The sequence below is a fragment of the Pseudoliparis swirei genome, chromosome 14, assembly GCF_029220125.1.
Source record: "Pseudoliparis swirei isolate HS2019 ecotype Mariana Trench chromosome 14, NWPU_hadal_v1, whole genome shotgun sequence".
NCBI classification, from domain to species: Eukaryota; Metazoa; Chordata; class Actinopteri; order Perciformes; family Liparidae; genus Pseudoliparis; species Pseudoliparis swirei.
The window spans coordinates 3,922,111-3,947,257 of record NC_079401.1 but is presented as its reverse complement, the minus strand read 5'-3'; the positions used below and the strand labels follow the sequence as shown (position 1 = coordinate 3,947,257).

The 25,147-nt window shown below is 48.4% G+C and overlaps 3 protein-coding genes across 9 annotated transcripts in view; 2 read left to right on the top strand and 1 right to left on the bottom strand.

The window, feature by feature from the left end:
* The window catches only part of zranb3 (zinc finger, RAN-binding domain containing 3), a 58,088-nt gene extending 51,392 nt beyond the window's left edge, over nucleotides 1-6,696 (top strand). Inside the window, exons 19-22 of one of the 2 annotated variants that reach the window (XM_056430914.1) lie at nucleotides 2,046-2,204; nucleotides 2,608-2,800; nucleotides 5,312-5,443; nucleotides 6,058-6,696. In XM_056430914.1, coding sequence (XP_056286889.1) covers nucleotides 2,046-2,204; nucleotides 2,608-2,800; nucleotides 5,312-5,443; nucleotides 6,058-6,156 — 583 coding nt within the window. In that variant the 3' untranslated portion in view covers nucleotides 6,157-6,696. Of the gene's footprint in view, nucleotides 1-2,045; nucleotides 2,205-2,607; nucleotides 2,801-5,270; nucleotides 5,444-6,057 lie in introns of those variants that run through there. The other variant, XM_056430915.1, reaches the window with a different exon arrangement.
* Nucleotides 6,138-25,147, top strand: part of LOC130204306 (transmembrane protein 163-like) — a 37,995-nt gene continuing 18,985 nt past the window's right edge. Inside the window, exon 1 of the mRNA XM_056430944.1 lies at nucleotides 6,138-6,218. The gene's annotated coding sequence lies outside the window, so the exon portion shown is untranslated. The remainder of the gene's footprint in view (nucleotides 6,219-25,147) is intronic.
* LOC130204301 (cyclin-T2-like) lies at nucleotides 18,320-25,097 on the bottom strand. Of its 6 annotated transcripts, XM_056430929.1 has the most exons (9): nucleotides 24,278-24,532; nucleotides 23,708-23,789; nucleotides 23,487-23,615; nucleotides 22,559-22,619; nucleotides 22,414-22,476; nucleotides 22,202-22,247; nucleotides 20,558-20,721; nucleotides 20,247-20,317; nucleotides 18,320-20,177 (listed from the first exon to the last, which is right to left on the bottom strand). In XM_056430929.1, the coding sequence occupies exons 1-9, from the start codon at nucleotides 24,433-24,435 to the stop codon at nucleotides 19,161-19,163; spliced, it is 1,791 nt and encodes a 596-aa protein (XP_056286904.1). In that variant the 5' UTR covers nucleotides 24,436-24,532; the 3' UTR covers nucleotides 18,320-19,160. The 6 variants fall into 6 exon arrangements, 3 of the variants coding, with proteins under 3 accessions (XP_056286904.1, XP_056286906.1, XP_056286905.1); XR_008833614.1 differs by lacking the exons at nucleotides 18,320-20,177; nucleotides 20,247-20,317 and adding an exon at nucleotides 21,570-21,623 and having other exon boundaries at nucleotides 20,632-20,721; nucleotides 21,872-22,247; nucleotides 24,278-25,097; XM_056430931.1 differs by lacking the exons at nucleotides 18,320-20,177; nucleotides 20,247-20,317 and adding an exon at nucleotides 21,570-21,623 and having other exon boundaries at nucleotides 20,632-20,721; nucleotides 24,278-24,566.

Below are 25,147 nucleotides of genomic sequence, written 5' to 3'. Positions count from 1 at the left end.
CACACGGTCTCTCTCGTGTGGACACAGCAGCTGCTGCTCCACACAAACGTCTGTGATGTAGCATGAAGGGTCTGAAAGGGAGTATCTCTGAAAATCAAAAGGTTGAAGCTGACATGCTAAACACAAAAAACAAATACTTACAAAGCGCAAATGTTGTTGAGCAAAAGACTAAAGCTTTCATTTTGTCTAGAAAAAATGTGCTTAGCAAAAGCTAACATCGCAAAATAGCTTACATGCCAACAACAAAAACAAATACGTTTATAATGTAAATTAAAAGCTAGCGTGTGGTTTAGCGAGAGACTAAAATGTTCTTGAAGAAGCAAAAATGTTTTGTTCCAGCTAACCCGCTAACACCTAGCACCATTACTGTCCAGCTAACCCGCTAATACATAGCGTGCTAACGACGTAGAAAGATAATAGTGAGATGAATTTTCTCCATACAAAATTCTGAACAATAAACTAGCATGTTGTTTGCAAAATACTATATTTTAGTTGATTTGATAATGTAACTTAAAGGATTTCAGTTTTCTCTTTAACACTGAAAAGCGGTTTTATTTGTCGCATTTTTATTATTTTTTTAGTTCCGTGGTACATTCGGTTTCTACATATTCACCGCTGAGGTGTTTTTGATCGGCTTCTCTGCTCATCTGTTTCTACACTCCAGTCCAGGGTGACTTTCTGTCATTTGGCGCGCGTGCTCGAGCGGCGTGAGCGAGCACGCAGCATCCGCCGCCGTTTCCTTTGTTCGGCAGCATCGGGGATCAACTCGGCGGTAAACACCGGCTGGCTGTGTGCCGCTTGCCGAAGGCATGTTGCGTGATTTTCGGGGGGGTTTTGAAGCACAAGTTACCTCACACTGCGACGCAGAGCTGCCAACGCACGCTCGCTCGCTTTGTGCATATATGAATTTAAATGACTTTGGAGATAAATGTGAAGTGCACATAATTCGTTTTTCTTATATTATTATTCTATGTGTTTAAACAGTTACAGTCACTAAAAAAGAATTATTACTGGGTTACTTTTTGTTTCTTTTTTTTCTCAGAAGTACCATATTGTCATCATTCTCAGTTTGGGCACAACAGTAAAAAAAAAAAAAAGTTTATTTGCGTCTCTTTCATCCACTAGATGTTGCTGGCACAGTATTTGTCTCTTGGTACTTACAGTTTGTGGTATCTTCTCAACTTTGAAGCAGCAAGGTTCCTTTTTTCTTCTTCTCCATTTCAATCTCACTCTGTAGTGCTCTGTTTCTTTGTTCATCTCTTTCTCTCTCTCTCTCTCTCCCTCTGTCTGTCTGAATTGTAAACCACGGGAAAAGAGAATCCATCTGTCCCCACCGACGAGGCTCTCGCACCCTGCTGGGACAACATGGCAAATGCCCAAACTCGCTGTCCTCTGCCAAAAGGACGGGCATACACATACACACACTTGAAATGTTCTACAGATGCACACACACACTCACACAGGATGTAGACATTTTCCACACACACAGCAACCATATGTCCACTCACAAGTACACCAGCATATATATATATATATATATGTCTTTTTGTACTTGGAAAAATATATATTGAATTGCGTTTGCTGTGTTGCTGGTGTTGAAAGAACTGAGCTGACATTGAACACACCGTTGGCTTACTGACTGACGCCTGCTGTGCGGGTCTAGGCGGCGTCTTTCTGAAGTTCCCTTGACACAAAGTCAAGAAAATAAGCTGCAGCCGTGCTTCAAAACGATCCGCGGCACAGACGGCAGAAATATAAGGAATCCATTCATTTAGCACTTCCACGTTTTTTAATTTCTTGTCAATATGGAAGCGTTCACCCCTCCGCTGCGTTCGTCGTGTTAGTTATCGATGCATTGCATCGCTCACAGTATTATCTATCGAATATTATATTAGAAACTGTCTTTTATGTATACATATTTCCGTCGCACATCTTTACAATGTCATATTTTACACTTCATTTCTCATCGTGTTTTCAGGGAACGTCGCCGTTCCGACGAGCGAGTAAGTGTGACCGATGTTCTTTGTCCATCTGTGTCTCCGCAGCCGGGCCGCCGACTCCTCCAAGGCGGAGGACGAGGAGCAGCGGCCGGAGGGCGGCTACCTGCAGGCGGTGGACAGCGCGGGCGTCCCCCTCTGCCTATCCTGCCAGGGGCCCTGCTCCACCACCGGTGGGGCCTGGGACACTCGGTTCTGCAGCCACAGGTAAACGGCTCCTGGTATTTAATTCCCTTTCAAATCATTTGTGTCTGCTGATTGCTTTAAGTTCCCGAGTACCGATTACCCGCCGTGCCAAAGCCATCTGGCACCCTTTTTAAAAATTCAGTTGTCCTCTTTTTACGTTTTTGTGCTCGGGAATCGATCCTTCGCTGAACATTTTCCTGTTTTAATAAAAGTTCAAAGGAAATATGAACGATAGTCTGAATGGAGAATGGAAATATTCTGCAGTGTCGTGCCGTCCCTCAGCGAGACGCCGAGTCCCAGTTAAAATAGTAAAAAACACACTGACGGTGTTCTTCTGGTGTCTGGAAGAAGAAGAAAAAGAAGTTTCTGGTTGGAAATGTCAAGAGTCCAGTCGGGGGTGTATTCACGCTCCCCCACCCTGCAGGTGCCAGGAGGAGTTCCAGCTGCGCTCCAGCCAGACGTACATGCGCTCGCGGGTGCTGGAGACGGAGCAGGGCGTCTGCCAGCAGTGCGGCCTCCACGCCCACGACCTGTTCCTGAAGGTCCGCGACGCCCCGCCCCCCCAGCGCAAAGACATGCTGGAGAACACATGGCTCGCGCAGCTGCCACTCAAACGGGTCAGACTTCTTGTTTTTCTGTTCTTTCTCTTTTTTTGCGTCCGAGAGATATTTTAATGGCGGACAGATATCAGGCGATGGAGTCCTTCAGTCTCAGTAAACACCTCGGCACACACACACACACCATCTGGATGGGAGCTACTTCTTGTCCGTGTGTTTGTGTAGGTGCAAAAATAAAAGGGCCCCTGTTGTCTCCATCCAACACACACACAGGTTGATCTGCACTCCGAAGGGCCAGCTCCCAGTAAATGGATTGCCGAGACCATTGATTTTATTTTATTTTTCCCAGTGCCAGGTCTCGACCAGTAAGCCTGTTTGATTTGGTCGACTGTTATCCTGTAAAGCCAGACCCCCCCCACCCCTAAACCACCCTCCATTTTCACACACACACACATACACACACATACACACACTCCCCCTCCTTCCTTGTGCCGCCGGCCGCTGCATGAGTGCCGATCGATGCACCGAGCTTTAGAGGAAACAAACTCAGCCACATGATGAGACGCAGCGGTGGAGGAGCCTCCAGATCCTCGGCTCATTCTTTTGGTTCATGGGGGTTCTTGTGTTTGTGTGTGTGTGTGTGTGTGTGTGAGTGGGTCTTTATGTGGACCATGGGGTCTGTCTCGGTGCTTCAGAATTCTGCTGTGTGTGTGTGTGTGTGAGGGAGATGCCTTTAGGTGCCTGTCAGCAGTATTTAGTTGTGAGTGTGTAGTAGTGTGGTCTGGTGTTGCAAGGCGCATGGTTTTCACAAAAGCAGGTTCACAACTGTGTGTGTGTGTGTGAGTGTGTAAGATGTGAACTGTGCCCCCGTGAGCGGGCCTGTTCTTTAAATCTTTTAGGATCAATTCCAGCTCGCCGCCTTAATGTCGGCGGAGTTGCACTCAATGCGGGAACATTGATTTATTTCTTTGCCCTGAACTCTTCCCATCAGGCTTCTCTCTCTTTCTAATTCTAAAAAGTCATCTTTTACTTTTCCGCTTGCTTACTCCCGTACTCTTTTCTTTATTTTAATTTTATTTTATTATTCCTGGTTGTTCTCTCCTTTAGTTTATTCATTTTCAGAATGAAAGATCAGCAACATTTCTGCTCCACAGTTCTGGTGCTGTGAGGTCCAACCAGTGACTCGTGAGCTGGGTGGAGCACTGTTGCCTCTGCCCATGTATGGTTAGTATAGATTTAATGAGTGGATCAGATATCATAGCTGTTTTTAGATTTCATACATCCTCAGTAATCTATTCAAGTCAACATGACATTTGTGCTGAAACACTTTGCTCATTAATAACAGCGGAAAGTCACACGGACGGAAACACACAACGAGAAGTGCGTCTTCCACTCGTCTCAAATATGACAATTAGTTACTTTCCTTTGTTTCATATCAGAAACTTAATTTCCTTCACTGAGATTCAAATAATGTACATATGTATATATATATATATATATACATATATATATATATATATATATATATATATATATGTGTATGCATTTTTACATGTTACCATTTATATATTCAATATGTTACTTTATGATCGATAATGACCCTGAGGAATTTTGTCTTCACAGAATTTAATTCAATATCTTCCTCTTATTCTTTTTGATTTCCCCAGAATTTATTTTTCCCGACATGAAGAGATCATGTGGATGTGCTCACTTCTTTCTCCTTTTCAACAGCAAACAGAAAAAGTTCCTTCAAATATGTTTATTCCAAAGCAAAAAAAAAAGTGTCAGCAAAAATGACACATTAAAATAATTTTGTAACATTACAAACGTCATTATAATCGTATAAAAAGGTATCCCTGTGGTCCTCCAGGAGACCTTCCTAAGTCCTGACACCACGGGATGAACTTGCACACCCTGCTGTCTGTTCTCAGCCCCTCTTATCCAAAACTTATCCAATTGTTTTAATAATTTACGGTGATCTAAAGCATCAAAAGCTTTCTGCAGGTCGACGTGAATACCAATCGGATACTCATCATTTCCCACCGCGCATGCACATGGACTCGCTCCAGCCCATCACGGAGGCCGATAACATCGTCCTGGTTTACTCGGCCATGACGGATAAAAGGGGGTCAAAGTTCACCGTCATCCTTGCGGGGCGATTGTTGCCTCCACCTTGATCGTCTTACCCTGGAAATCAATTAATAACCTCCACATTTCAAACCTCTTAAACTTCCCTTTCTTTATTTCCCGTTGTAGATGTTCCACCACTTTCTTTCCTCTTTTGTTGTGGTGTATTGCAGAAGAGATTTGTTTAGCGCGAACGCCTCCGCGTGTGTGTGTGTGTGCGTGCAGCAAAATAACAATTTGGGTCACTTAGCACTCTGAAACTGAGCTTTGCTAACGACATCACACGCCAACAAATAAATAACTCCGGCGTGGATGGATGGTGTGGGAGGGCGGTGCAATCACAGCTTGACTTTAAAAATATATATATTTTCATTTATTTGTATACATTTTTTGGGCAATTCAGAAAAACCAACCCTCCCGTGGCTCTCGGCTCTCCTCCCACAGCTCAACGAGATGATCCGCGCTCCGGTGGAAGGCGACTTCTGGCAGGTGGACCACATCCGGCCGGTGTACGGCGGAGGAGGACAGTGCTCTCTGGACAACCTGCAGACGCTCTGCACCGTGTGCCACAAAGCCGTACGCGCACACACACACACACACACACAGAGCGCACCGCTGCTCCCATAACAACCGGCTTTCAGAGCCAAAGGGGCTTAAGGGGCCAAAGCAATTTGTATCTAACATTTAAGATGGCACCGTGGACGGACCTGTGCTTCATCCGCGGCCTCATCCCTCATGTGGAGGATCATACGCGGCGGCGGTGATGTGATACACGGTCAAGCGCATTGATCAAAACGTCACACCGCCCCTCCCGCCGCACGGCATATTGCCCTTAATACCATCACATGATGTGCCGGTGTGACACGTTGATGTATCGCGCGTGTTGCCTCGGGAACATCTCCCCGTCCTTCGGCTGCCGCCGCCAATATTTCATAATCGCGGAGAGACCCGAAAATAAAAAAATAAGAACGCCACTGATTCGAAAAGCGGAGTAAAATAAAACGAAATGTGAAATGTGCTTTGCTTTCACGCCAGATTAATTAATTTATTTTTGTCAGCAGAGCGCTGCTCGTTCCCGATAACGCTTTAATCCAGAGACGCTCCGTGTATCGATCTCACTTCATGGATTCAACTTCTTACGTCATGTTCTCTCTCTCTCTCTCTCTGTCTCTCTCCCTCTCTCTCCACAGAGGACAGCTCAGCAAGCCAAAGAGCGCAGCCAGATGAGGAAGAGCGCGGCGGCCTCCAAGGTTGCGTCAGACATCAGCAGGTTCTTCGTCAGGAAGTGAACGGACTGGAAGTGACGGACAGGAAGTGAAGCGTCCTCGCCGAGTCCTCCAATCACGTTCAGGTATTAGAAAGGCCGACAGATTATGAGAAAGATGTCGGACTTCCTTCGCACCTCTACTTTTCGGACTCTGCAGCACTCGTGGAGATTTACCCTACAATAAAAACCCAACCACAGCATTAAGTGCTAATTCAGCCGCTCGTCCCCGAACCGTCACGGGCAGCGGTAGCTTTGATTAATGACGGCCCTCTTTTCTTTTTCTTTTTCTCTCTCCATGTGCTCGAGGCTGAAATGGAGCAGGTTTGAGATGCGGCTATTTTCAGATTTTTGCAAACTTGGTTAAAAAGTAGCATGTGAAAGATGAACTGAACTGGAGGGTTGAGGGAGGAGGGGGCGGCTTTGTGATTTAAAACTTTACGGCGGAAAGTGTCCTCATTGGCGCCGCCTCAACAAGTGGCGCCTTGTAAATCTTCCTCTTTTTTTGGGGAAGATGGATGAACTCTCCCCCTGGTGAAATAAAGATCTCTCTCTCTCTCTCTCTCTCTCTCGCACTGTAAATCCACCGCAAACGGCGCTCAATCGTTTCACCGCCCCGAGTCAAGAACATCATTGTCCGCGTCCACGCATCCTCCTCCTCTTCAGCGGTGCTTGATGATCTGAGCCGAGCTGGAGTCAGTCAGCGGGGCTATGTTTAGAGAGACGGGAGAGCCGAGTTACTATGGAAACAGGGCTTCAGGTTCAGCGATGTCGGGGATATTGAATTCTCGTCTTGTGTGAGTTACACAATGAGCCAGACGGACAACAGAAACACCAATCAATACCAGCTCCTGTAAAAACCAGGCCGTCACATTCCTCCACGCCACAAATTTGGACGCCCCCCCCCCAACCCCTCTCTCTCTCTCTCTCTCGGCAGTCGGTGGGTGTCGTCGGCGTCACGTTTTGTCCGTCCGTCAGCCGACGCCGAGCTCAGCGAATTTGTTGTAAAAAGTTCCAGGGCAGAAAAAATAAATACAATTCCTGGCAGCCCCCAACTTCCCTCAGCCAATCGGAGCGCTCGCTCGATGCAACGGCTTCAAAACTTTCTTTCGGGAGCCCGTGTGGGCGCGCGCGTGGGCGTGTGTGTATTTCCCCTACGGCGGCTCCAGGTCTCCACTTAATAAGGCCGCGGTTCCTCTCCTGTCCAAACCGACAAGCTCTGTGAGTAATGAACATCTCCCAGGCAGCCTTCCAACAACAGCCGGCTCCAGTGTCAGTCGCTGTCAGCAGCCAATGACTCTGATCTGCTGTTTTATTACACCCAAAAGATGCACGTGTGTGTGTGTGAGAAAGTGAGCGAGGAGGGAAAGTAGTGCCGAAGAGTGTTTTTTATTCTTTCTCGGTGCGTTACACAAATCAAACTGTGGCAGAAGAAGTGTGTGTGTGTCCCGTAATGAGGCAGCGCCCCGATGAAGTCGTCTCGTGTTCCTCCCAGAGGGTCTTCTGGGTAAAGAGACACTGTTTGCGTGAGGACAACCCGGAGGAGCAACATTACCTCCGCATGATGACAGTAATAAAGATGGACTCAGCCGAGGTCTGCATGTTTGCTCTCCTCCCTCCATCCCTCCCTCCCTTCTTTCTTTCTTTCTTTTAAAAGGTGGCACCAGAGCGAAACCCGACTCACTTTTCTTTGCCCCCCCCCCCCTTCCCCCCCCCATCAAGTGCAATCAACGTCTCCGCCGCCACTTCAGCAGGTTACATAGCAACACGGTGAGCTCTTGTGCGTCACATGGCCCGAATTAGCCGGGCGAATATCTGGCGGAAGTAATGACACATAGTTAGAAAAAGTCACAATGGGAGAGAGAGAGGGGGGGAGAGAAAAGAAATGCACCCATTCGAAGAAACTCGAAGCAAATTGACTTTAGAGAAAGAAAAACACCGCAGCAGTGAACCAAAGACCAACAACGTGTGTGTGTCTAAAGCAAGTCTTACTGTGTGTGTGTGTGTGTGTGCGTGTCCCTCTCACGCCTACAGAGACGCAGCCTTTGGCCGCCGCGCGGAGCCGTTGAGGGCGGAGGGAGAAATCAATAAGTGAGGCTGTAAATGAAACTCCTATTTTTATTTTTTATTACGTAAACCGTTCCCGACGACCGGGAACCGGCGCTGACCTTTGACCCCGGAGATCTCTCCGCTAGCTACTGCAATCCTCCGGCTCATCGTGACATAATATTTCAAATCACGACAGCCAATCACGAGCAAGCACGTCGCATTAATGTGTCCACCCAGATGGATTTCTATGAATAAATACTCAAGTTATTTTAGTTTAGGAACTGAAGAATGACACACACACACACACACACAAGTATTCTGAGTTAATCCCACACACACCGGCCTGCTGCTCGTTTCGACGACTCCGCCGCTTAAAATAGTCCCCAGCAAACACACAACCTCCTCCTGTTTGAGTCCTGTTTGCTAAAAAACTACAACTCCCAGCTGTTTGATGAACCTGCCGAGCCTTTTAAAAAGAAGAAGAGGAAAAAATAATGTATATATAAAATATGTGTGTGACAGTTTAGGGAAGTACAGATTGTCTCATCACTAACATAAAGCAAACGGGGCTCATAGAGGAATACATTTCTGATAAAACATTTATTTTTAAATGAATGCTAACATCAAGGTTGCAACAGCGTTTCTCAAAGTGGGTCAGAGGACCTCCAGGGGCCCCGCGCCGGGCTCCTGGAGGTCTGCAGCAAATTGAGAAATAGATTAATATCGCTCTGAGTCGGTTCCATAGGACCTTCTCTAATAACTGACGTTACATTTTGTGTAATAAGGATCGTTCTAATTGTAGGTTTCATTTTCATTACCCCCCCCCCCCCCCCCCCATCATATGTTGGGTCCTTTTCGGGGTCTTTTGAAGCCGTTCCACCTCGACATACAAATCATTCATAATCCGATCATGATTTGCATCCAGACAGCAAGGCGTTAGATTTTTTTCCTGTTGCCCCCCTCCCATAATCCACTTTGGCCTTTCTCAGCCGAAGGAAGCGTTGCCACAAACCCAATCTCGTGTGACAGGTGTGATGGAGAAGGGCCAATAAAAAGGCGGCTTGCGGCGCCGCGTGCAGTCCGGCGGATCCAATCCGCGGCCGAGTCCCGCTGCGGTTTGATTCCTGTCTGCCATATTCTCCGCTGTGATCCCTGTGTGTGTGTGTGTGTGTGAGAGTGTGTGTGTGTGTGAGACCCTTCCTGCCCTTCAGCGAGGGAAAGGAAGTGGCCGCGCGGGGGGGGGTCGCACCCCGCTGCTCCCCTACAGGAGTGAGCAACGGAACCGACCTCTGATACTCATCCGGTCGTTCTGGTGGAATGTGAACCGCAGAACCTCATTACGGAGAGGAGGCGGACCTCCAGCCGGTTCTCCATCCAGCTCCACCCGCTCCGTCTAATTGAACTCTGGAGTCGAGTTTGAAGACGGTTCAAACGGCCGACAAGAGGCCTTTTGTCTTTATTGTCATCCCATCTCCCGGGACGACGACGCGCCGATTAATCATTTCCTGCTGCAGGGAAAACAAAATGTGTGTGTGTGTTGGGGAGGGGGAATGGCGTTGTGGCCCAGGTGATTGGTGGAGGACCATCACTCATCAGTGATCTAACGAATCTCATTAGAAATTATATATTCTCTTCTCTAAACACCTTCTCCGTCGAGATGTTCCCAAAGTGGGCCGATCCATCCTGATGAGTGTCACGCACGCAAATGATATTCCGGGAGGGAAAACTGCGGCTGAAGCGGTTTCACACCCCAAAAAAATCAATATGACGCCAACGCCGCCGCGAAGAACCAGCGGTCGGCCATTTTCCTGATGCCATTCAGCGGCGTCGGGGATGTGCGGCGGTGAGAGGACGCTTTCTCACCGCTCGGCTGGAGGCGACTTTTGTCAAGTCCAAATTATATTTATTCAAGATCCCCTCCCTCCACCCCTGCCGGTCGCCTCCCAACACTCACGGCGTGCTACGGATTAAGACCAAAAGAAACGCAATCAATTCCGCCAGCAGGAGACCGCGGAAACAACGGATCAGGGTCCTCGCATATTTCATACATTCTCCAATCTGGCCAGGATTAATGCACGCCGCCGCCGCCCGCTCTCATTTGTATGGCGGGCCTCGCGTGGAGCTAAATTGGCGCGTCATGTGGTCCATTACAATCAGGCTTTGTTTGGAGAGCCCACCCCGCGAGGCCCGGCTCCGACCACGGTGTCTGGACCTGATGGTAATCTCATCTATATTTTATTATCGTTAAAGATCCCCGCTCTGCCGGCAGGCTGCGTCGGCAATATTCAAATTCATGTAAAGATGAAGACGAAGACGAAGACCACCGACCCTCTGATGCTCAACATACTTTCAACTAAACGTACATTGAAGAGTCACAAAAGAGTCCTGGAGGAAGAAAGGCCACAGTGGTCGATGATGTCACCGCTTGCCCCCTTTCATGTGCACGCCGTGTTGATATGATTGAGGTAAAAAAAAAAAAGGAACGCTGAGCCCCCCCCCCCCCCCCCTCCTTTCATGAGCCTTAAAAGACATCTTTTCATCTCATTTGGCGGCCATCGATCGGCCGCCTCTCACAGATTGCTTCCAGACATCTATTCAGCCGTTCGCTCGCCACTCGGCGTGCTTTTATTTCATCGGTCTTAATGGCGAGGTCTGGGCTTTCTTGTGTGTGTGTGTGTGCGTGTGCATAGATGAAAACCTTGAATCGCAGATCATTCGACCAGTTTGACTTTTTCCTGGCGGAGAGAGAAAACGTGTAAAGTTTTGCACGCTGATGATGAAAATCTGGGCAGATTTTTACAATTCCGAGGGGTGGGGTGGGGGGGGGGGGTAGAACATCTGTGTGCCTCATCCCTGTGATGTGATTCTATTTATTTATTTTTTGAGCCAGGAAAAAAAAAAGGTCATGTCAGTCTCGCCACACATCGGGGTCCTCGTCGCAGAGCTGGAGCTTCGTGCTCGTCCTCATGGTCATGTGACACCTCCCTGCGTGGGGTCCCTCGCTTCCAGCTGGCCAGACATGTTGGACGACGTCTACTAAAGGATCTGTTTTTAGTTCCTCAAACATTTGGAGAAAACTCTTGAAAAATAACTTGTGGGGGGGGGGGGGGGGTCGTCTTTGGACTCGGCAACAATTGATTCGTCTTTTTGTTGGCGATCCAGATCTGGGATATTTGCCACTCGAGGATTATCACCTTGGAGCCGTTGTTATAAAACCAGAAGAAGAAGAAGAAGAGTTGTTCCCTAAAGTTTGGGCTAAGTGGGCAGACGCCGGGTCTCGAGTCCTCGAGTGCCTTCACACCGAGAGAGTGAGCCCAATTAAATCAGGAAGGAGGGGGGGGGCACCTTTTCTTATCCAACACGTGTAAAGTTACATTGGCATTTAAACTCGAGGCGATTTATAGTCGTGATGTAAGCTATGCCCCCACCCCTCCCTCATATCCCCTCATCATTAGCAAAGCGCCCATAATACACCGAAGAGCAGTTGGTGTGATAATAAGCCGTCCTGAAATAAGTCCATGATGAGGTGTTGCTTCAAGTGAGTGGAATCTGCCATCAACGTACATTTCTACGTGCAGAACCAATTCCACCTGCGTCCACGGGAATCTATTGATAAGCCCCCCGCCGATCGGCCCTTTGAGTGGGCGGCTTTTGGCCACTCCACCGCGGACATCTTCACACCCACACCACTTTTTTAGATATTATTTTATATTCAGTTATGCCAGTTTCTCAATTACTGTGCAAGTGGGCTGGTGCAAAGGGAAAAATGTGTGTGTGTGTGTGTGTGGCTCACCATCAGCCCACACAGAATGATTCCATGTGATGATATCCATCTTGTTTAATTATGGGATGGCGATGAAAGGGGAGGAGGCGATGTACCTGGAGACGAGTTGGACGCGGCGTTCATCCTGAGAGCGTAAAGACGGAGCCAGTGTTTACATAACTCAAGCTTTTTGTTTATTTATTTTGCTCCGGGAGTTTTTGACCTCATGGTGTCCTAGATTCATATCGGGTGTGTTCGTGGTGTGAGAAGATGTTCGGTGTCTGGACGTTGTGATCCTCCCAGTCTTGCTTGGAGAAGTCTCGCTCCGAAGTCTCGCTCTGAAGTCTCATTCTAAAGTCTCCCTCTGAAGTCTCATTCTAAAGTCTCGCTCTAAAGTCTCGCTCTAAAGTCTCGCTCCGAAGTCTCGCTCTGAAGTCTCATTCTAAAGTCTCCCTCTGAAGTCTCATTCTAAAGTCTCGCTCTAAAGTCTCGCTCTGAAGTCTCGCTCTGAAGTCTCATTCTAAAGTCTCGCTCTAAAGTCTCATTCTGAAGTTTCATTCTAAAGTCTCGCTCTGAAGTTTCATTCTAAAGTCTCGCTCTGAAGTCTCATTCTAAAGTCTCCCTCTGAAGTCTCATTCTAAAGTCTCGCTCTGAAGTCTCGCTCTGAAGTCTCATTCTGAAGTCTCGCTCTGAAGTCTCGCTCTGAAGTTTCATTCTAAAGTCTCGCTCTGAAGTCTCATTCTAAAGTCTCCCTCTGAAGTCTCATTCTAAAGTCTCGCTCTGAAGTCTCGCTCTGAAGTTTCATTCTAAAGTCTCGCTCTGAAGTCTCGCTCTGAAGTCTCATTCTAAAGTCTCGCTCTGAAGTCTCGCTCTGAAGTTTCATTCTAAAGTCTCGCTCTGAAGTCTCGCTCTGAAGTCTCATTCTAAAGTCTCGCTCTGAAGTTTCATTCTAAAGTCTCGCTCTGAAGTCTCGCTCTGAAGTCTCATTCTAAAGTCTCGCTCTGAAATCTCATTCTAAAGTCTCGCTCTGAAGTCTCGCTCTGAAGTCTCGCTCTGAAGTCTCGTTCTGTAATCTGAAGTGACCTTCCCCCCTGCGTTGATGCCCAGGTGTCGTAACTCGTTTGTCCCACTCACTGATCGCCTCCTTATCTTCCTCTCTCCAATATAAGGAAACGTATAAAAGCTTTTTCCACCGCCGTTATGTTTTATTTGTGAACGAGAGATTTCCTAACTGAACTAGTCTTGTTCTCTAAAGCAGTCACGTGATCCCTCCGCATCGGTACACCTCCCCACACGCCTAATGGATCCGCTAAGTCCAGAGGACATTTTAATAACTTTGCCTCCGGAGCGGTGAAGACGATACGAGCCGTAAATCCTCCCGCGGTCGAGAGCCGAGCGACGTCGCTCATAAACAGCGAGTCTTTGTCAAATTAACGAGAAGCTGATTCAAAGAAGGAAAACGGAGACGATGGCCGGACGTGAGCTCACGCCGGAGGAATTACCCAGAAGCAGCGGCGGCGGCAGGTGCATCTCTGAGATGTTTCTCTCTCTCAGAGGATTAGCTTTGTTACACACACACACACACACACACACACACATCTGCGGTTGAGGACATGTCGATAGATTACAGATGTTCCGGCGGCAAAACAACATTATCGAAAGGATCCCATTATCGTATCTCAAAACGGGAACCAGTCACGATTTTGAAGAAACATTTCAATGCTCCGTCGACCCAAATCCTCGACTCCTACCTTCCCGATTCGGCTTTCCGTATAACTCATCCGCCTCCTCCTCACTCGGCGCCCACTCTGCTGCGTAATCCAGAGCGGTTTGTTTCGCCTGTACGCCGATGACACCCCGCTGCGTCGCCCACGGCAACCCGACGATCCGAGCGGCCGAGCGCAGGACGTCCCGCGGCGCCCCCGCTAGTCGTACAACCGCCGCGCGCCAACTAGCCGATTCATTTTGGGCAATTGGGGTCAGGAAGGTCAAGGAAGTGAGATTGGGAAGCGAGAGCGTCGTAAAGTTCGTCTTCTCCGCGTCGCCGCCTCTGAGGTCACGATGTCGACGCTTTCCGCCGCTGTTAATCGAAAGCTTGAATCTCTGCAATGTCGAGATGAAATCCCACTCACGCTGACGCATTCAGCGCCGCTGGACACGGACGCTTCAAAGCCAGACTCTGGAATTTATTTCCTTTTACTGATTATTTGTGTGTGTTTATATCTGAAAGCTCTGACCTTCGCTAACTCGACTTTAAATGACATCAGAGCTCATGTAGCTGCACTAAGTCCACGTCCTCATTACCTTCGCATTGAAAATGCGGAAGGTAATGTTTTGATCGCCGTGTATTTATTTATTTATTTGTATGCGTGTTATTCGCAAAACTCAAAAAGTATTGAACCGAATCACATGAAATTTGGTGGGATGATTGGTTATTATCCGGGGACCATTTGATTAGATTTTGGGATCAATCGGGTCAAAGGTCAAGGTCATGGAAAGGTCAACATCTTTTTTTTACCATAGTACGATACATTTCTGTCCAATTGGCATGCAACTAATGCCAAAATGTTCATAATTCAATGCCCAATCTTGTGATATGCGAAGGTATGCGCTCTACCGAGTGCCCGTCTAGTTTGATATGTATTCTTTGGCGGCTTCATAACTTTGTCAAAGCCTTCTTCTTTAGTGCGTGATTAGTCGTCGATGAACCCTAGCTCTCAGGCTTCAACTGACTCCTAAAGGAACTATCTTCATCTCCTAAATGCGAACTGGTCTCTCTGACTAAGTTACTGAGCAGCTAGCCTACAACTAGCGTCCTGTTGCTGCTCTAAACGAGGTTAATGAGGAAGTCGACACTGCTGTCGGTATTTAGCTTAGCTTAGCATGAAGTTTGGAAACGAGGGATCCAGCTGGTAGTTGTTTGATTGTTAAGTAGCGAGATCCTTTGTTTACCTGTTCATTTGTGAGTTTTCGATCTGTTTAACTTTCGACGGAGTACGTTCCAAGTCTTTGTGCTAAGCTAACGGTTTCCTGGCTTCAGTTTCAAATTCAGCGCACGCACACTGAGATCCTCTTCTGAAGAAGGCTTTTTTAAATGTGTACTTCTTTCTTTGTTTACTTTAAAAACAGTACCGTGTGCACTGCCTTCAAAGTCACGCTACGTTTTAGCTTTTAGTGGCAAAACATTGGGAAAACTCGATTCCAACAGGATAATGATGATTCTTATTGTTGTTGGTCTCGTAAATCCTTTCCGGTTGTTGAGGCTGATGACAGCCGCCACAGCGGAGCACAGACCATTAGGAGGAAAATAATTATTAGGGCAGGTATTTCCTTGGTGTTGTGATTGCGGGGTCATTATGCTCTCCCTAATGAAACAAGCCAGCGGAGAGCCTCCATCTCGGCTGTAGCCTTTATCATCGCCCTTCAGAGGATATAAAAAGGAAAACACTTCAGCTGCAGGCTAATTAAAACCAGAGAGGGCTGGATGAGGAGGCCAACCAACCCACACAGGTGGTGTGTGTGTGTCTGTGGCACATCATGTTTATGCATGTCTGCACGAGTGTGGTTGTGTGTGTGAGGCAGCGATTCATGTTTATTTTTTATTTGTGTGTGTGTGTCAGAGCGGTGTACGATTGTTGGAGGTGCTTTCCATTCATTTTAATGGCTTCAGCCGCCACCGCTGTCGTTTCCTTCTTGCCGCCTGCACCGCTGACAGGAAGGGGCCAGCGGCTTTCATCTGACAGGACCCTGCTCAAATAGGCCATTGGTGCACCATAATTAGTTCAAATGTCGAAACCGGTAAATTATTGATGATCGGGGGGGCGAGCAGGGAGGAAGACTTTTCACATCAACAGTTTTTTTGTGTGTGGTAGCTGTCGTCTTTTTAAGGGACAGCTGGTGCCGTGCGGTTCCCACCGCAGACATGAATCTCTGGTGCTCCGGCCACGAGAGGATGCATTTGCATCGGGGCGGGGAGAATAAACTGGGCCAGTAAAGGGAATAATTACAGAGGAGGACTGTGAAATAATGTCTTGATTTTTCAGAGAACAGCTGGCTCAAGAGAAAGCCCCCCCCCCCCACACACACACACACACACCGTAACACTGGTTGGACACAAAGTGAACCACGCCACCCAAGACAAGGTTAATTTATGCGGCTGCCAATCATTGGCTATAATTGCGTTACCATGGCGTAATGGCCGCTCGGGCCAGTCCTCCCCCCTCCGGCTCCTTCTCAGGTACTCAGAGGGGTTTCCATCAGCTCCGGATTTTTCAAGAGGGACCTCTCAGACGGGAATGACAATGGACTTTCAATGGCTTATAATTACGCCACTTTCCTGCACATGTTCCCGGCCATCATTTGCATTAAGACTCATATGGACACGAGTGGCCCCGTACGCTGCTCTTGCGAAGCCACTTTTTCTTTTTTCCTGATCCAAATTGCTCGAGTGCCGCGTGACATTTGCTGGAATGTGTCTCGGTCCACGCCGACGGTTTGAGTCCGGTTAATTAGACCGATCGGGTCCCGAGATTTCTCGTGGCGGAGGATCAGTGCGCCGAGAGGCACCTTGGATTCTGGCGTGAAAAGCGGCGTCCTGTAATTTTGTATTTGATTTTGTCAAGGTGATTCAACACTGCGTCTTGTTTGTACTAATAAAAAAAAATTAGGAAAAAAAAGAGAAAACGATGCTGGATGTTTGTTTCCGTTGGTAAAAAGGACAAATGTAATACTGCCATCTAGTGGACGTGAGGCGTATAACAGGTGAGAAGGGGACTTCTTGCTCTCCACCAGAACCACACATTCTGACAAATGGCTCATTTTTATTTCTTTGCCCAAACTAAATTAAATGAAACGATGATGTAATTTTGAATTTTCTTTACATCCAGCATAACACCCCAAAAAACCCAATATGCGATTCATATTTTAAGCTGCCATTTCTCATGTAACAGCAATTATAATGTTAATGATGGTCTGTGTCACGCACCGCTAAACAGCCCCCCCCCCCCCCCCACACACACACACGCATGTTGTAATTAGAGCTTGGATGGTGTTTTCCTTTCAGATGGCTCTTAATTCTCGGATTGGTTGCTCGCTAAACAAAGAAAGAAGAAGCCTCTCTCGCATCTCTTCCCTTCTGCGGATTAATCGAGCAGTAGGCGTCTCTTATTCTGCCCGAGAGGTTGCTGAAAATAAATCATCACCTCCCACCGGCGCGCGGAGGCTGTCCAGATGGTTGAGTTTGCACCGACGCGCTACCCGCTGAATTTCCCCATTGTCTTCCCGCGCTAAAATTAGAAGGTAATACTCGGTGAAAGCGCTGCGTCTGCTCCGAGGGTGCTGCTTAATTATCGGGAACGGGAGTTTTTTTTAAATGTTCCGCCCATGCGCGAAGTCCAAAAACTGAACCTCGAGAGCCACCGTCAGGGTTCTTTTTGTTGGAAGGGACCGAATGGCAGGTTTCACCAAAGAGAATTAAAATAAAAACAACCCTCGAGGTATTTTAGCTTCTAAAAGAAAATGTTTTATTCAATATTGTGCTCGTGCGGTGGTTCGGCTGGTTCCGGTCGTGCCCCATCACTCATTGGGACCATTGTGCGCCCCGGTTTTTTTTTGTTGATTCGAATTTTCTTTGGCGGCGCTTGACAACAGGTTTAATGTTTCGTCTCCCCACGCAGAGAGAGCCAACGCTGTGCAGCTGGGATTAAACCATCTGCATCCTTTGGCAGTTTGATTTGTTCTTCTTCTGCTATGTGTCAGGGCCAACATTAGGGGCTTAAGATTTTTATTTAATATGAATTGTTTTGCACTCTTTTACTCGAGTGAAACTTCAGATAAAGTTGATCCCAAGTATTTCATGTGAACTAGGGGGGGTCCTTGAAAGAGGCCACAGAACCAGATCATCATCAAACTGACCCGGTTACTGAAGTTAAGACGATCACTGCCGAGGAAACGGATTAATATTCTGGTTTTGACACACAAATGGAACAATTTAACCCCAAATAATATTTTCTTGTTCTTTTTGAAAGCTTTCAAGCACTCGTCTTCCTCAGTTTGGAAGGTTGAAAGCCCGGTTCAGATCGAGTCTTCCCGTAAGACGAAGCAGCCGCAGTTCATTCCTCTGCCAGACGAGGTCCCCGGTTATTTGGGCTGCTCTGCTTCGTCACGGCGGTGAACTGGACCACTGGGCCTGAACTTGTGAATCTTCATTTCAATTTGCTGACATTTAAGGAATAAACTGATAAATTGGTTTGAAAAGGTTCTGCTCCGTCACCTCAGCTCGTTCACCGTCAAACAAATCAACTCCAAAAGTTAAATCCACATTTCTGGTTTCACATCACACTTTCAGGAGAGAAGAATCGCTGTGATGTGTAAAAAAGACCTTTACACCTTTATTTGGGCTCCAGTACACACATGGAGGACGTGTCCATCAATACAGACCTCGGGATACACTGAATGAGAACGTCTGGACCGATGCAGCAGACCAACAGGGTCAGATCTCACAGGGTCCTATATACACAACCTTACTTTAGAGACCCGTCTGTTCTGATAGTTGACAACACGGATCAGACCGGAGACGATCGCAGGCCGTGTCGCACCTGTAGCCGATGGAACGTAAACGTCACGTGTCGCTCCAGGAAGAGTCTGCGCGGTGAGTTTAGGCGCGGCCTTAAACAGCAAATGGGTTCCGCCTCACATTTGTATTATTTTTTTTAAATATTGAAAGTTAAGCAGACCGCGTTTCCTAAGGCGGACGCCGGAGCTCCGCCTCCGCCAGCAAACGGACACGGATACGGGCGATGAAACCCAAACGGAGGAGGATTCATTCTGATATCAAAATAGTTCAAGACCTGAGATTCAGTGGAACAAAATGTCTCGACATACAAAAAGAATAAAACACACGGCGGTCTGTAAACGGTCACGGCGGCTGCGGACGCTTCGCCTTTCCTTTTGTGCGACTTCAAACATGCACATTAAAATCCTGTCGGCTAAAAGAAGGTTTAAAATCTAATTATTCCAGACGCGTCTTTAAAACGTACTTTCCTTGACGTCGTTGCGCTAGCAGCACGCGGCGCAACGGACGGCTTCACGATACTCGTCAATAATCAGTGTGTGGACACGACTGAGGGCGTTGCACAGTTGCCATAACTTAAGACAAATAAATTTCCTTTTAAACATGTAATACGTTATTCTAGAGAACGCCGCGGACTCTCCGGGGGTTACAAGTTCATTCCTTGGGCACTTAGTAAAGAGTCCAGCATGTCGAAGGTGTCCTTGTAGTCGGTGTGCTGGCCGTTGGGGGGCGGCGCGCCGTTGCTCCCGTCGTGGCCGTGGTGCTCCGCCCCCCGCTGGCCGCCCTCGGTCGAGTAGTGGGCGGAGCCGAGGCCTCCTTTGCTGCGGCTGCTCTTGGACGAGTGGTGGTGGTGGTGGTGGTTGTGATTGTGGTTGCCGGCGTCCGAGTGGGGCCTCTTGCGAGACGAGCCGGACCCGTCGGGCGCCTTGACCGAGAAGGAGGCGCCGTCCGCCGCCGCCCTGCCGAGGGAGTACGGGTGCGAGTGGCCGTGCTTGGAGTGGCGGTGCTCTTTGTGCTTGTCTTTGCCGGGCAGCGTCCCGCCCGGCTCCGAGTCGCCGTGGCGCTCCGACGACACTTTGATTCTCATCTTGAGCTCGTCGCCCGCGGCGACGCCGTTCTCGACGAAGGACGCCGGCAGCCGCGCCTTTTTGGAGCCGCTTTTGTCCCTGCGGCCGTCGCCGCCGCCGTGCGCCGCCTGGGAGCGCTTCTTGTGGTGGTGCGAGGAGACGACGGGCGCCGGCGCGTACGCGTCCGCCTCGTCCTTCGCGCCGTTCTGCGAGGCCGGGTCGCCCGCCGCCGCGTGCTTCTCCCGGTACTTTTCCAGAGTCAAGACCTTCTGCGGCCGCGAGAAGGCGGCGGCCGTGTTCGCGGCGAGCTGCTGGCTTTTGCTGCCGGAAGCGCCGCCCGCCGCTTTGGGTTCGTGTTTCGCCAGCGCGAAGTCCGAGAGGTCGGAGAAGTGGTCGTAGCCGCAGCTCTTGGACTGGTCGCTCAGCGGCTGGTAGGACGCGATGCCACCGAGGGAGGGCATGTCCGAGGAGTCCGACGAGGTGGAGGGGAAGAAGGAGTTGGCCACGCCGGGGAGGCCGTCTAAGGGCCCCCCCTGGAAGGCACTGTCCGCGGTTCCGCCCTCCTCCGTCTTTGGCTTCTTAGCAGCTTGAATAGCCTAAAAACACAGAACTCCACATGAGACGCCGCCACACGGCACCGCCTCCCTCCAGGAGTCGGGACCTACCCTCCAGTTTCGTATCCTCTTCAGTTTGCTGGGCGTCTTCTCCAGGATCTGGAGGAACTCGTGCGTAAGCTCTGAAAACGACGAGACGGCCGTCAGCGACACCGCCGACACGTCGCCGACTGCTCGACGCTGGCTACATGAGGCAATGTGGGGCAACTCCAATAGCAGGGATGCTAATTAAATTAGCTTGGGGGGGGGGGGGCGGAAACCCGTTTGAATTACTGGGAAAGGGAAAACACACAGCCTCCCCTCCCTAAACGAGCCTCATGCTTTCTACGAGTGACGGGTCAGCAGCTCGGAGGAGCTCTCACCGTCCAGCAGCTGCAGCGTGACGGTGCGGTCCACGTACTCCCACCAGTGTTTACTGTCCGTGGACACGGGGATCTCCCAGTTGGACCACTTGCAGGCCAGGTGGATGCAGACGCACGCGACCACCGTGGGCCTGTACTGCAGGCAGAAGGTGGTGAGGTGCAAACTGCAAGGGGGAGGTGTGTGTGTGGGGGGTGTGGGGGGGACAAGAAGCAAAAGGAGAACGATACCACCGTCAGCTGGAGGCTTTTTCCACAACACACAGGAATCATTTTAGAGCGTTAACGAGGTTCACTGACACGCCTTACCTCAGGGCACAGGACAGATAACAAACCTATTTGTTTGGATATCTTCTAAGCGTATAAATGACACGCACGTATGTGATATATTGAACCTCATTTGGCAACATTATCGTTTGGATTTTAACTTAAAAAACATTACGGAACAGTGTCAATCTGTCAGTGGAGCAAGACAAATACAACCAACCAACAAATAAGATCTACTAGCTATGAGTGTAAAATGAGTTTGTGTTTTTTTTTTACTTGGAGACTTTACAACATCAAACGCTGGAACGTAAAGACAGAAACACGACACTGGTCGCCAAGACGAGAGCAGAAGGCTTTGTGTTTTCTACGGTTAACTTTCTCTGGATCCCAAACCACACCGCAAACTGGCTCCTGTGGATTAAAGCTCGTGTTTATCACACCGCCGTCTCCTGCTGAGCGACGGTGCAAGACGTCTGCTTTGCAACGCGCAAAGATGAAATTGCAATTTAGTTTTCATGCGAGTTGCATTTCAAAGATATGAAAATCCCAAATGCAGACAAAGTAGGCGGCGTTACGGTAGAAATAGTATTTAGTCCTTTTTGTGACAAATCCCCAAACGGAGGCATGTCGGCCGCTTCTGTAACGTCACCCAGTCTCAGAGATACACCACTCGGATATTATTCATTACTACACTGCCACCTGGACTGTATTCTTTGTGCATAACCCCAAATTAAGAGTTCCTATCTACCATCATCTGCTGGGAACATCAATCTCTCAGACCTGCGTATCAAACTAGCAGCCTCTGTAAAAACAAAAGTAACAGCAGCACAAGAATAACAAAATAGGAGTTCCCGCTATGCACGGTCATTATGTGTCTTACTTTACTACGATACGTATGCATTAAACTGTTAGATGTTTATCAATAAAAACTGCATTAACACACAGAAAGCGTTCAGTTTGCAGCGTAGTTTGGAGTTTTCATTGTTAGCTTTTTTCTTAGGGTGAAAAACATGCAAACAAAATACAAAATAAACTGTAAACTATACTTACCAAAGTACTCTATAAGTTTAAGAATCTTTAGTGGCAATCTATATTCAGGCTACCATTTGAGTTCTTTCTTTAGACATATGCAGTCCGTGCCACACAGCCCTGAGAGGTAAACGGCGCCACTACACTCCACATTGTGCATTCAACCCCTCTGTGCCAACACACGGCCCTTGTACAATACACCGCACACAGCAGCCGGGCCGGTACTTCCCCAAACTGGGGGTTCCCGGGGACCCAGGCGCAAACAGGGCGTTGGACACAGGAAGGGGGGCCCTGCAGGACAGGAAGCTATAGTGTGCCATCACAGTGCAATAATGGGAACAGGATAATAACCTGTTGGTAGCCATGAAATAGGAAGTCTGTGCCAAATCCTTGCTTGCTGTAAAAGAAGGAGAAAGTTCATTTTAGGACCGCGACGTTGCACTTTGACTAAACTTCGGCGTGGTTCAAAACAGGTAAATCATTGACACTCGGAGTAAATTGATGACGGTCCATTTTGTAAACAGTTCTCTGGGAGCAACGTAAAGGGAGAAAGCAGGTTGTACCTCGCACTAGCTGGGAACACCTCACAACATCCGTGTGTGGATGATCGATTGTTATTTCAAAACCTGCAATAAAAGAGGTTGAAGGAAGATGGTCAGCCACTGGCGCCGGCACAAGACAGACAGAAAAGGCCGTCGTGGCACTTACCCAGCGTCTGCAGCACGATCGTTTCCAGGGCCACGAGCTCTTGCGTCTGCTGCTGGAATGCCTGCAAAAGATCAATGAAGGAATTTGAACTGGCCAGCTGCATTCCTAGAGAATAAAAGCATTGCCGGACGAAGGCTTCCCCGCGTGGGCGTAATAGTACCCTTTCAGTTTGACGATTTCAAATGAGTGGTGAGAAATCCGAGATGCTCTCATGCGTGTCCTCTGAACATGTTTATTCACCTGCAGTCCCACAGCGTCGCGTTTAATCAAGCCGCGTTGAAAAGACGACACGTTTAGACTTGTGCATTGTGACCGTGGAAGAAGGGAACAGCCTTTGCATCACGAGCAGAGGCCACCAACGCAATAAATACTAGTATACGTTGCGGCCCACTGAGCATGTGGACAGCGAGCCAAGAAATTGAATGTAAATGAACCAAGTTGGCTTATCTTTGTATCTTTGTCCATGGCCAATAAGGCACACAAAGCACGGGATTGCAAAAAGCGCATTACATTTGTACATTTTGGACTTCCGATGGTTATTTTGACCATCAAGTCATCTTAACATCCATCAGATCGTAGCAGATGAGATTTCAAAAACAAATTCTCTGAACAAATAAGCATTATTTTATCCGGTATTAATCAATCGGTCTATTATTACTCAGACAATTATCAAAAATTAAGTTAAACTATTTACCGGAGCCAAAAGGAGACGTCAGTCCATAACCCACCGGATTTTAATTTGACTCGTATGACAAAGAAAAACGGAAATGTCCTTGCTGTTGAAAAGCTGCTTGAACAAATGACTCAACAATTCACCAATTGTTCAAAATAGTTCCGTAAACATGTGTCTCTTCTCTCCAAAGCCTTTACAAGCGAGTGTAAATTCCACAAAACCCAAAGCCGGCTCCTCGGCTCGAGGTTTACTCACGTTGCTCTTGGTGTCTAGGGCTGGCTCTTGTTGGTTGATGCAGGCGTGGGCTATTTTAATGACATGCTCCAGCTTTCTGGGCTGCTCCTCAACTTTAGCTGCCAGGAACAACGTAGTCTGAGAAATGACCTGGAGAGGAGAGAACAAAAACCCTCAGTTCAGTTTTCACAGCCGGTGCCACCAGTAATTATGGCATCAGCCAACACTGCAGTGGTACTTACGTTTCTATGGAATTTGCCGAAGGAGTGGATCATATAAAACCTGTGCATGTACACTATAGCAGTGTTGATAATCAGTTGAGATCTGGGGGTGGGGTTAAGGCGTAACAACATGGACACAGTAAAATATGCAGTGACTAACGGTTACAGGAAACCTCGACTCGTTAGCATCGGGCTAGCTTTGAGGAGAAAGCTAGGAAAACGTGCATCACGTCGGTTAAAACCACAGACCCGATTCACAAGCTTCAACACACACGAGATGTAACGACTAACGTGTGAATAACTGCTGTTTACACGTGCAGCCAGCGTCGCTGATATCGTTAGACACTATGCTAACAATGGAATCTGAGTTAAGAAACAAAAGCTCGCAGGCCGTTAGCACCGGGGAGCTAACCCCCGGCGCGAGGTCCGTTACCCGTTAATCTGGTCCGCGAGAGTTCTGCACGTGGCAGTCAAAGCTCCTCGTGTGTTTACATAGTTACACTATTAATTATAACCACCCCGCCCCTCCTGCATGCTAACGCTCACTCGAGCTAACCCGACCGGCGGCCGCTAGCCTCTCGGGAGGGATACACGTTGAGCCTCTGGCCGATGTCTTGGATCAAGTTGGCCGCCTGCTGCCGGTAGGAGAGCTCCCGGTCGGCCTCGATCCCGCCGCGTCGAGACGGCGTGTTCTCGAGCTGCTCCCGGGTGAAGAGCCATTTCGAAGAGGGTCCCCGGTGCACCGCCATTTCGCTCCCACAGCCAAGCCCGACGGTGCTAGCATCGGGAGGGAGCGGGGCGACGGGGGCACCGGAAGAACGGAGTAAACAGCCTCGGCTGATTACAACCGGTTAGGGCGTTTGTGAACAGCGCCCCCCAGTGGTCGGAGGAGCGCACGGCACTCATCGTTGCCATACGCCATTGATGCTGTTCAATATATGTGCTCAACAACATGGGTCATTTCAGATGTCGGTGGATGCGCTTTGCTCTTTAGACGCTCTGGTGTTTTCATGGAGGGTTTATCAAAGATAACATACGGTTGACATATCCGGACACATTTAAAAGATATTTCCATTGTACCACTATTGCTTTAGAAGTTGGTGCATGTGAATTGTAAAAATGTTACTATCCCACATATTCGCCACCAAGCCTTTGGCCTTTTTTAATGGCTGAATTCTTATGGACATGTTGAGCAATAACTCACGAATGTATTTTATTCAACACGATAAAATAACCGGACCGCATCTTGAGGTTGTTGAATTGTGGCTTTGGACACGAGTTCTTAATTACATGTTTCCATTTCTTAATTATTAAAAAGCCCTCTGGCCTGCAGTACTCTCTTTCTTCCACTACACGGCAGCAGAGACCTACAACCAAAGTCATGCTCCTCCATCGAAAACTCCCTCAGCGGTCCATCAAAACAAACATGTGAAGTGGAAGGGACCATTCTACATTCTGCAG